A 12,471-nucleotide genomic window follows, 5' to 3' on the forward strand; every position below is an offset into this window, starting at 1 on the left:
AATCATATATGGTTTAAATACTTTTCATTAATGCGAGTAAAATTATTGAGCCATTAAATTCAGTATAGAGCTCAGTTTATCTTTTTTTCAAGGATCGCGCATTTTACGAATTACAACATGCATATACTGCTTTTTGACATGTACCCACTTAAAAGCGACACCAATGCAAATCACGACGAATATATTTTTTTAGTTTAATTGAGCTGGTTACATTATAAATATTTCACCTTGAACGTCACGGATTTTATTACTTTGTATTATTTATTATTTGTAATATTATAAAGCTACTCAGAACATGATTGCGCATTGCTTTCACATAAAATCTAACCATCGCCCTTTTAAGCGATTCATAATGTTTAGGATGGTTAACATGGTTACAAGTAGAACAAAATACAGAATAATCTAAATCGAGACAAAATATGGTTTGACTTGCTCGTAGGTAAATTTTATTTAAAAGAAACATAATTAGTGTTTGTTTATTTACGTTTATAGACTTCAATATGATAGACTTCAATTGTTCGGACACATCGGGCAACAGCTTGGGAAAAGATTGGCAACATGCCACATGTTGCCAATCTAAACGCACCTTAAGAGGAAATGCTTATCAACTAAGGTTGTTGGTTGATTTCACAGTGGCTGATTTTAATTTTCATGTATACTGATTTCAAATTTGTCACATGGTTTGCGAGCCACCGTGAATCTTGCGCGTGCATATTAGCGGAATAGTATTTAGCAGTTTTTGCTTTCGTGCCTAGTTTGTTGCAAAAACATCAATTTTTCCGACAGCGAGCGGTTATTTTCGAAGGTTATTTTGAATTCCCTTGGGTGCATTTAGCAATGACGAGTTTACAAACTAGGACTTGCATTGTTGTATAATAAACAAGATATCTTGTACATTCAAGACATTTGCACATTGCACTTATATTCAATCATTGTTCAATAGATTCTAGAGATATTAGTATTAATCGTTTGGAAATTGTTCTACCCATCTATTACAACACAAGAAATTACACATTTCCCTTAAAACTATTCCCTAAAATATTGGGCATTGTATAATTACAGATCAATGTTCTATAATTCGTTGGAACAAGTATTACTGATTTACTGAAGTTTTTGGAGCTTCTTAGTAGAATACGAAACCTAAAATTAAAAAAAAACAAAACTTATCCAATTTAATTCTGCTACGTAGATTTTATTCACGACAGATACGTATTTCGCCTACGACTTGCAGGCTTCCTCAAGTTCGAAAACAGACACTGAGGAAGCCTGCAAGTCGTAGGCAAAATACGTATCTGTCGTGAATAAAATCTACATAGTAGAATTAAATTGGATAAGTTTTCTTCTTTTTTAATTTTAGGTAGACATTACTGATTTGCCGTACCGATAATGATAATTTTATAACGTAAGCAGTGTGGTTGTGCAATTTACACTTATTCTAATTTGAATTGGTAATGGATCAAATGATTAATGTGCCATCGACATGTTCGCGTTCACCATCGCCAGGCTTTGTACGCTCTTGTCACTTCGATATAGCTCTTTTGACTACTGCACATAAACTTGAATATGTGCTATTAAATTGAAAACTATATTACTATAACTATATCAAAGGTTTCTTGGCACTAGTAGATGTTCAAGTTTACACAAAAAAAAAACAACCATATAACGGGTGGCAACTTAAATTTTGGAAGTCTGTCTGGTCGTGGTTTTTGGGTACAAACGGGATCGAATGGGTATTCAGGAACGATTGCGTTTTTTTTGCGTAATGCGATGATGCTCTATCCGGCCAAAAACACGTATTGACCATCTGCATGATGCTTTTGTAGAAACGGGATCAGAATTTTCTTCAAATATTCGTCTGGTGCATATTTAATTGATAGCCAAAACAGAGGGTTTGTTGTTGAAGGCACGAGAAAGAGAAAGATGTCCTTCTGCGTACATAATTTTGGCTGGTCTTCCACTACCTTGCTTGCGAATATTTGTTGGGCATCTTAGGATATGGTAAACAGTCGAAGCCGCTACATATTCGCTTTTTAAATGTTGTACCGTATACTTTTTGCCGAGATTTCTGTGGCAGTTCGTAGAAATGTACAACATGCTCCCGAGATCCTTCTTATTTTGCGTCATTTTAAGCAAAATTGGCAAAGCATAAACAAAACAAAAAATATTGGCGAAAAGAGGAGAGAGAGGCATACATATTCTCATTTCTCTCTGACCTCGTTTGTTGTTGAGTCTAGGGGCCTATAAAAAATTCTAAAATTTTAGTTGCCACCCGTCATGACCCGTCACCCGCCACCCAGGAGCGAAAAGCTTCATGCAGCATTAACTATAGTTAGTATATATATAGTTCGGCGGATAGAAAATCGGGAGCCAAATAAACGTCGAAAGCGGAGCCAAAAGCTTTTCAAAATCCAAATTGCAGGAGTAATGTTAAAAAAAAAAAACACACTTTATTTTCATAGAACTAGTCATTTTCAACACCCGCCAGTGATTATTTCTCGTAAAAACCTGCACATTTCACCATAATTTCAAATTTAATTTCATAAATCAGGGATGCCAATTCGCCTGGTTTTCTATCCGCCGAACTATATATATATAGTAACTATAGCATTAACTTGACTGACGTTTTATGCAGAAAAATATCATCGTATTTTTATTTTTTTGATTATAGTCATTTTAGCAGCTTGGGTCACTGGTGACTTCTGTTGGGGTTTGAAGTCTTCGGCGTAAAAGGTGTAAATGCTAACCGCTACACCGAGATTGACCCCTATCATCGTATTCGTTAATTATTGTTTTAATTGTGCATGTTCAGAAATCTAGAATCGATACGTCAGATATCTATATATCTGATATTTACAATTTTTAAATAAATAGAACAAAAATACGAATATCAAGTCAACATATTTTGCCTCCGTATTTATTTATTTACTTCTGATCATGTTACATTAACCGATATTTAGAATACTGTAAAACTGTTACAGTCTTAATTTTTTAATACATGAATTTTTCGTTTATCGAGTAAACGTCAATACTAACGTTATAGTTTATTGCAACAGCGAGTAATAATTCAAAAATGCGAAAAGTCGCTGCCTATACCGGGTACATGCCACTTACCAAATTTAACCACGCGTTTGTGGTTAGAATCTGATTCTTCTCATCCTAAAAATACGTGTATTTTTTAATTCAAAGATTCATATTCTATAAATTATGTCATTCCCATATCTGGAGGTGCTCCAAAAATGGATTACTTATTTTTTGTACTGAATTCAAATTTTTCTTCTTCCGTTCCTCTTGTAGCTATAATTCTTAAAAGTAATAAATCGCTCTCATTTGATATAAACTTACCACATCTATAATTTGCTGCAAAGTCAGCCCAAACTTTACCTCTAGGGCTTCTGATTCATTTGCAACAGGACGCTCTAGCGTATTGTATGTTGCTAATAAATGATTTAACAGTCGTTTTTCATGAGGACCTTGTAAACTATCTGAAAAATAAAAATGAAATATTGTTTCTACATCAAATTCATACAATTCAAGGGATTCTGACATATGAAAATACAAAATAGTCATTACAGTATACTAGTAGTATTAGAACTTGTTGATGTTGAAAATAAAAAACTGTTGATTTGTTGTGACGTTTCTGCTTTCTGTTGTCCTTTGGCCAGTGGCGGACTGGTCCACCTGGCAACCGGGCATATGCCCGGTGGGCAAATAGTAAAAATTTCGTCGTTACACAAAATGAGATTTTCCAAAATTTTTATTTTTGTTAACCCTCAATTGATCAACCAAAAAATCAACGCAATGTGATCAACCGGATACAGGCGCACCCACTTAGTAATTTCATGACAAAAAGTGCTCCGATTTTCCTCAAGTTTTGCATGTTTGTTCGTTTTTTGAAAACTTATCACCTATATTTTTTATTTGGCGCTTAGGGATCCCCTTTCCGACTTAGGGTGGTTCCAAAAATCATCACCCTTGCCATGAGAGCTTTTCTTAAAAAATTCATAACTTTTGATTCACTCAACCGATTTCAATAATTTTTACAGCAAATGAAAAATATGATGATGACGATGACTTTTAAGAAAAGTTGTAACCTAAATGAGCTTTCTGTGAAAAATATTGGATTGAAACCCAAATTTTTGTTTACTTTTAAAATCATTGAATTTTAGTATTTTCGTGTTGTAATACCTAAAAAAGATCCCTGTTTTTATATTTTCTTCTGAAAGTCTGAGTTTTTTTACATAACATATCAAAATTTGAGAAACGTATCTTTGTTTGCTTTGGAGATACAAATTTTTAAAAAAATTGCTTCAATTATTTTTAGGACCACCTCAACTCACTAGGAGGGTACCCTAAACGCAAAATAAAAAAATCAGAGAAGTTGTGTACAAGACACGACCGCATATAGGTGACGCAGGACTACATAAGTCTCTTTGTGGCGATAGTAGCATGTATTCATGCACGTAATTATTCTATTCTTCATGTATAAATGCTGCATGCAGCATATATAAGGTTTGTTGAGACTACAGGCTGAGAATATTCAATTTTTTTCGAATGAATGTTAACAGCGCCTCAAATTTTACACTTATAACATTTTAAACCTAACAATTATAGGACCTGAACACATACTTTTTATGTTACTCAAAACATTATTTTTATATGTTTAAATATAAATATCAAAAGAAATTTCTTTTTTATTATGAGGCAGCCCATAAAAGGTATATGACTTAGAAATTATATTTATGTGTGAACTGCTATAAAAATTATGTTTCATATCCTATAGTCGAAAATTATGTGCTCTTATACATACTTTTAATGGGGCCATAAATGTTATACATGGTGATATTGCTCATTGCAAGGAAAATTGTACCATCCAAAGTGCGAAATCGCTCACAAAAGTGCGATCCTGCATTGAATCGCTTCGGTATCTTCGGCGCACTTTTTCGTTACATTCCAAGCAATAAGTGCGTCGAAGAGATCGAAACGATTTAAGTTAAAATAGCACTTTTATGAGCGATTGCGCACTTATTTTGGATTGGACAATCTTCCTGGCAATCAGCAATACAAATGATTTATATGTGCCAAACACATATATGTTATTTGTCAGATCAAATTGCAAAAAAATATGTAGTTTTACACATAAAGAGTACAGCTGTGCCCCCAATAACGCGTATAGGAATTGACTTGATTGGTTCCAACATGGAATAACTCGTGATCCTGACCGTGTAGAAGGTTCGTGTCTTCGACAAAGTTGTTCAGTACATTAACGGGTTTTCATTGGATTATATTATTGTGGAATTGTCTCACTACGTGGCGCTAGCGTATATGTAATACTTTTATATAGGCTATATCTTGCGCTGTTGACTATCTAGAAAGTTTCGGCCTTCGGGAATGTTACTCAAATAACTGCCACCATCAATATGGTACGGAAAATAGCGCAGAAATGACTCACTACGTGGCGCTGATTTATGGGTGATATGCTTAGACATGCTGTATCTTGCGCTGCTGACTATCTAGAATGTTGCGGTCTTCGGGAAGGTTGGTACAGAAAATAGCGCAGAACTGACTCACTAGGTGCCGCTAGTTTATGGGTGATATGCTTAGACATGCTGTATCTTGCGCTGCAGGCTATCTAGAAGGTTGCGGTCTTCGGGAAGGTTACTCAAATGACTGCCACCTCCAAGATGGCATGAAAAATAGCACAGAACTGACTCACTATGTGGCGCTAGTGTACATGTAATATTTTAATAAAAGCTGTATCTTGCGCTTCTGGCTATCTAGAAAATTGCGGTCACTCATATGACTGCCACCTTCAAGATAGCATAAAAGCAGAACTGACTCACTACTTGGCGCTAGTGTATGCGTAATATGCTTAGGCAGGCTGTATCTTGCGCTGCTGGCTATCTAGAAACTTGGAGTCTTCTGGAAGGTTACCCAAATGACTGCCACCTTCAAGATAGTATAGAAAATAGCGTAGAACTCACTCGTGGCGCGTATATGTAGTATTCTTATACAGGCTGTAACTTGCGATGCTGAACGCTCAACGCTCTATTTTATTCTCTATCAACTTTTACTGTCTGCAAAAAAAATCTATCATGCTAATCTACCAACTATTAATGCTACTTCCTAAATGGCCTGAGAAATCCTTTCAACTCACTTATTCAATTAGTCTCAGTCACGTTAACACATTTCCAGCTATTTTCTAAACATTATTAATGATTCATGATTGCATTTTTATCACATTTTTTTTTAAATCGAAACTTGTAACAACTAAATAGACATTTATGTCACACAGCATTAATAATGTGAAGTCAACGGCATACGTAATGTTACTTTTAGTAATTCAGCTTTCTCGTGTTGCAGTATATTTTTCATGTTTGTTGCAAGTTAAATGCGAGTAGTGAAAAAAATCTAATGAATTTTATCGACTGTCAACGTTACATTTTACTGAGAATTTTTGAAAGCGACCAGCATAGTGTTAAATTAAGAGCAAAATATTAGCTAATTTTCCAACTAGTTAAATAACCTCTGTCACTTAAACAACCTTTCCGGAGAAAGCAACTTCTTGTACTTTACCAAAATCACGAGTTATGAGAAACAGAAAATAAATCACAAATACACTAGCGCCGTCCGTTGAGTCAATTCTGCATTATTTTCCATACCATCTTGAAGGCGGCAGTCATTTGAGCAACCTTCCCGAAGACTGCAACATTCTAGGTAGTCAGCAGCGCAAGATACAGCCTGTCTAAGCGTATTACATATACACTATCGCCACGTAGTGAGTCAGTTCTGCGCTACTTCCCATACCATTTTGAAGGTGGTAGTCATTTCAGCAATCTTCCCGAATACCACAACTTTCAAGATAGTCAGCAGCGCAAGATACAGCCTATACAAAAATATTACATATACGCTAGCGCCACGTAGTGAAGCAATTCCGAATTATTACAATCCAACGAAAAGCCCTCGATCTGCTGACAACTTTGTCGAAGATACCAATGCTCTATACGGTCAAGATCACGAGTTCTTCCATGCTGGAACCAATTAGGTCAATTCCCATATGCTACGTAGACTCCATTTACACGGTTTCCATTAACGCGATCCCTATTAGCGGGATCGCTAAACTATATGTAATCTATATGTAATGCTTGACTATGAAAACTATGTAAAGAATTGCCAGCAACTAACTGATGCAAAGCAGCAAATGAAACGTTCAATTTTCCTCGCTTTGAGAATTCTGTGTCACATGCACAAATGCAAGACAACAGTTTCGAAAAATTCTTGCAGTACCTTTTCGATGACGTTTCACCTTCAGGACATCAATTTGGACTAATTTCAATCTTTTAACCTTTAAGGCGGTTGAAGAAAAGGGGTGGTTTTATACTTTAAGAATATTGTTTACCTTCAGGACAACACATTGGACTAGGTTTGATGGTGAAACGATAACATTAGTTGAAGTAGTGGGATGGTTTTGCACTCTGAGGTACTTCCTAAGCACAGTATCCAGCTTTTTACGCGCTATAATGGTGGCCGCTATATATTGTGCCGTACAGGAGAAGAGTGCCCAGTTTTGATGTATGCAGAGTTGTCAAAAAGATTGATCACATATTACGAACACAATTTATAGCGTCCGCCATTATAGCGCGTAAAAAGCTGGATAGGTTTAAGCGCCATAAAGAATCTTCTTCGACCTATTGGGAGGAGTTTGTCACATTTTTTTTTTTGCAAAAAACACGTGCAGGTCATGATGACGTCTTTTCTTCGATCAATCAGGATGCGAGAATTCCTAGTTGGACAATGCCTCATTATTTTCAGTTTTTCAATAGTGTACACTTACGAAATAATAGCGACTGGCATCCCTGCACCCAAGTGATAGAGACGCGTTTTCATTTCGGTCCTCGCTTTTAAATAAAATTTATTGTTATATTGTCCGCGAAAATCGTGAAAAACTGTGCATTTCAATGCCAGAGTATGCGCTTTGACCGGGAAATTGTTTGCTAATTAATCTGTTACATTATCGTGATAAATTTAGAACTGAAGTAATATAGTGTATCAAAAATATGAAGAACAAAAGAGTGAATGAGAGGGCAATAGCGAGTGGTTTTATTTTATGCGGTTTCACGGTTCGGTTTAGTGAAAGTGGGGAAAAGACAAGTCCTAGCCTGCAGGCTACCGTTTTTTTTGCCAGCGAGCGAGGGGCAGCGGGGGTTTTTGTGCTCCAAGTCCATGGCTGACAGAGGGATTTTACAGCTAGCAGCAGAGTGCCGATAAGTATAAGAGTTCTGTTTGATTTTAGGGCCCATATGTATGTGTGTGAATATGTTGAATTTGGGTTTAGTTCAATATAATTGCCCTTGTGTGCGTGTCGTGGGTCAGGTAGGTCTTTACTCCTCCGAACGCTCCGAACCGGACAAGATGTTTATTTCGAGCTCAATACGTAATTTAACATATAATATCCTGAGAATATTTCCAAGCAGATTAGTGGGTTAGTTCGTTACGTTCGTTTCATTTTGTCTGCCTGGGGTTGCGTATAGAATGTTTCAAACAATGATATTTTTATTGCCGTAAGATTACGTCTTACCGCAGGTCGCCAAAAACTTACTTGCGCCGCATGGATAAAAAGTTGCAATCGTTGATTAATAACATATAGTCAATTTCTAACTTTTTTCTTTTTCATTTTCATTTTTCAAAATGCTAAACAATAGTTCTTCATCTTTCGACACATCGATTTCTGACTTCTAGCCGTCAACCGCATTCCAAAAAACTATATTGCAAGGGTTTTCATGCAAAACGCTAATCAATAGTCCGCCATCTTGGATTTCAAAATGGCGTCAAACATCGATTTTCGACTCCTAGCCGTCAACCGCATTCCAAAAAAGTAAATATTGCCAAGATTTTCATGCAAAATGCTAATCAATAGTCCGCCATCTTGGATTCCAAAATGGCCTAAAACATCGATTTTCGACTCCTAGCCGTCAACCGCATTCCAAAAAAGTAAATATTGCCAAGATTTTCATGCAAAATGCTAATCAATAGTCCGCCATCTTGGATTCCAAAATGGCCTAAAACATCGATTTTCGACTCCTAGCCGTCAACCGCATTCCAAAAAAGCATATATTGCAAGGGTTTTCATGCAAAATGCTAATCAATAGTCTGCCATCTTGGATTTCAAAATGGCGTCAAACATCGAGTTTCGACTCCTAGCCGTCAACCGCATTCCAAAAAAGTAAATATTGCCAAGATTTTCATGCAAAATGCTAATCAATAGTCCGCCATCTTGGATTTCAAAATGGCGTCAAACATCGATTTTCGACTCCTAGTCGTCAACCGCATTCCAAAAAAGTATATATTGCAAGGGTTTTCATGCAAAATGCTAATCAATAGTCCGCCACCTTGGATTTCAAAATGGCGTCAAACATCGATTTTCGACTCCTAGCCGTCAACCGCATTTCAAAAAAGTATATATTGCAAGGGTTTTCATGCAAAATGCTAATCAATAGTCTGCCATCTTGGATTTCAAAATGGCGTCAAACATCGATTTTCGACTCCTAGCCGTCAACCGCATTCCAAAAAAGTATATATTGCAAGGGTTTTCATGCAAAATGCTAATCAATAGTCCGCCATCTTGGATTTCAAAATGGCGTCAAACATCGATTTTCGACTCCTAGCCGTCAACCGCATTTCAAAAAAGTATATATTGCAAGGGTTTTCATGCAAAATGCTAATCAATAGTCCGCCATCTTGGATTTCAAAATGGCGTCAAACATCGATTTTCGACTCCTAGCCGTCAACCGCATTTCAAAAAAGTATATATTGCAAGGGTTTTCATGCAAAATGCTAATCAATAATCCGCCATCTTGGATTTCAAAATGGCGTCAAACATCGATTTTCGACTCCTAGCCGTCAACCGCATTTCAAAAAAGTATATATTGCAAGGGTTTTCATGCAAAATGCTAATCAATAGTCCGCCATCTTGGATTTCAAAATGGCGTCAAACATCGATTTTCGACTCCTAGCCGTCAACCGCATTTCAAAAAAGTATATATTGCAAGGGTTTTCATGAAAAATGCTAATCAATAGTCCGCCATCTTGGATTTCAAAATGGCGTCAAACATTGATTTTCGACTTCTAGCCGTCACTCCCATTCTAAAAAAGCATATATTGCAAGAGATTCCATGCAAAATGCTAATCAATAGTCCGCCATCTTGGATTTTAAAATGGCGTCTAATGTTGATTTTTTAACTCTGACAATTTTCCCATTCCAAAAATGTCATTACTGTATAGGATTTCATGCAAAATTACCAAAATAACTTAAATTGTAAACCGCCATCTTGCATATCAAAACGGCGTCAAACTTCCAATTTCGAACAAATGGTAAAATGGCATTAAACAATCCATCCATCCGTCCATCTAATAGTATCCCCGGTTCCAAAACATCAAATTAGGAACCTTTTTACTTCTTCCAAATAAATAATCGGGCTTTATTTTGTCACTGACAAAGACGCATGGAAACGACTATTTTTGCTGCGCGACTATTTATTTTTGGTTATAGTCAAACGTCGCTTACTAAACTGACCGTCACCTACCCTGGATGCGTCCTGATTTTATTCTAACAGATTATAGTCAGTGATTTTTTGTCACTGACAAAAAATGCTTGGGACTGACTATTTTGCAGGGTGACTTTTTGTTTTTGGTTTTCGTTTAGCGTCAGTGACAAAACTGACCGTTACCAGCCCTGACAGTGAGAATGACCGGTCACTCCCAACTCCATTCGTTTGATTCATTGTGCAATTCTGTAATGTCGACGTTCATCATCCACCTTTGATGGTTACGTTCAACCGTACGGTAAAGGCACATTTTACTGAAGATTTTGATCCCAATTGTCTTGACTTTCGGCGAGGAAATTATGATGCAATCAATATCGCATTACGAGAAGTAGATTGGGATTCTGTCATTAACAGTAATGATCCGAATGAAGCTGTGTCCAGATTTACTGTTAAAGTGCAAGATCTTATACTTCAGCATGTTCCCAGAGTTCGTCCGCGTCCTAAGCCTATCTGGGGAAATAAGCTTCTTACTCGCCTCAACCGCTTACGGAAATCCGCTCTTCGTGCTTATCGGAAAAGTAGAAATCCGGTCAATCGATATCGTTTTACCTCGGCAAGCAGATCATATAAAGCTTTGAGCAGAAATCTGTATAGAAATTACGTACGCAATACAGAACGCAGTTTACGATTGAACCCTAAAAGCTTTTGGAGGTTTATCAATTCGCGTTGACGGCATTAAACGATCTCTTGCACACTCATAGAAATGCCCGTATGTACGTGTGGGTGAAAATCTGCCAAAATGTTTCGATCTCTTGCGCTCTTCAAGAAATTCCTATTCCGCTTCACCCCTACAGTAAACTTTTGGAGGTGGCAGCAGCTTACGTTCGTCAACGCGAATACAAAACGAAAAGAGGATGGACTTCCCTCTAGCATGTTTTTGTCAGACAGTGAAGCGACGACAGATAGTAGTAAATGCGACTTGTTTGCTGAGCACTTTGCTAGTGTTTTTAATACTGCATGTGCTTCGTCGAACGATATTGCTACAGCCAAGGCACATGTTGCTGACAATGTGATTACCGCTGAAATATTCACAATCACAGACGAAGAAGTTGCTAAGGCCGTGCGTGATTTGAAGTAATCCTATCGCCCTGGCCCCGATGGCATTCCAGTTGCTTTACTAAAAAATTGTTTCGAAGCTTTAAAAATGCCGCTAACCTCCATCTTTAATCTCTCTTTGCATTGCCAACTATTTCCTTGTATCTGGAAGGAGTCATACATGTTCCCGGTGTTCAAGAAGGGCGATAAACGGAATGTGGCGCAGTATCGAGGAATTTCCTGTTCGTGCGCCTGCTCGAAAGTTCTAGAAGCTATCGTATACAATCATCTAATGTTCAGCACAAAAAGCTATATTTCGACCGCACAGCACGGATTCTTCCCTGGCAGGTCCGTAACCACCAATTTATTAGAGTTCACTTCATTTTGCTTGCGCGGTATTGATCGAGGTCTTCAGATTGACGCTGTATACACCGACCTCAAAGCTGCATTTGATCGTGTCGATCATGGGATATTATGTGCCAAGTGTGATAAACTGGGAGTATCTGTCGCGATGGTTGCATGGATAAAATCATACCTGCGGGATCGTAAAATTGCTGTGAAGGTGGGAACGTCGCAATCTCGCTGGTTTAGTAACAACTCCGGAGTCCCTCAAGGAAGTATCTTGGGGCCTTTACTGTTTTCGTTGTTTATCAACGATGTTACAAAGTTATTACCACGTGGCACACGACTGTTGTATGCCGATGATACAAAAATCTACCAGGTTATTGAAAGCTACGATGATTGCTTCAGACTCCAAGCGTTAATTGTTTTGTTCGCTGAATGGTGCCACCGCAACTTTTTGACATTAAGCATCGCCAAATGCACTGCCATGAGC

General features: G+C 37.4%; 1 protein-coding gene across 1 annotated transcript in view; it reads right to left on the reverse strand.

Annotated features, from left to right (window-relative positions):
- Nucleotides 1-3,877, reverse strand: part of LOC128740154 (neuronal acetylcholine receptor subunit alpha-7) — a 245,072-nt gene extending 241,195 nt beyond the window's left edge. The window contains exons 1-3 of the mRNA XM_053835680.1: nt 3,829-3,877; nt 3,343-3,482; nt 3,112-3,156 (exon numbers count right to left, since the gene is read on the reverse strand). Of these exons, the coding sequence (XP_053691655.1) occupies nt 3,112-3,156; nt 3,343-3,482; nt 3,829-3,877 (234 nt within the window). The remainder of the gene's footprint in view (nt 1-3,111; nt 3,157-3,342; nt 3,483-3,828) is intronic.
- Between the last annotated feature and the right edge of the window lie 8,594 nt (nt 3,878-12,471).

The sequence above is a fragment of the Sabethes cyaneus genome, chromosome 3, assembly GCF_943734655.1.
Source record: "Sabethes cyaneus chromosome 3, idSabCyanKW18_F2, whole genome shotgun sequence".
NCBI lineage: Eukaryota > Metazoa > Arthropoda > Insecta > Diptera > Culicidae > Sabethes > Sabethes cyaneus.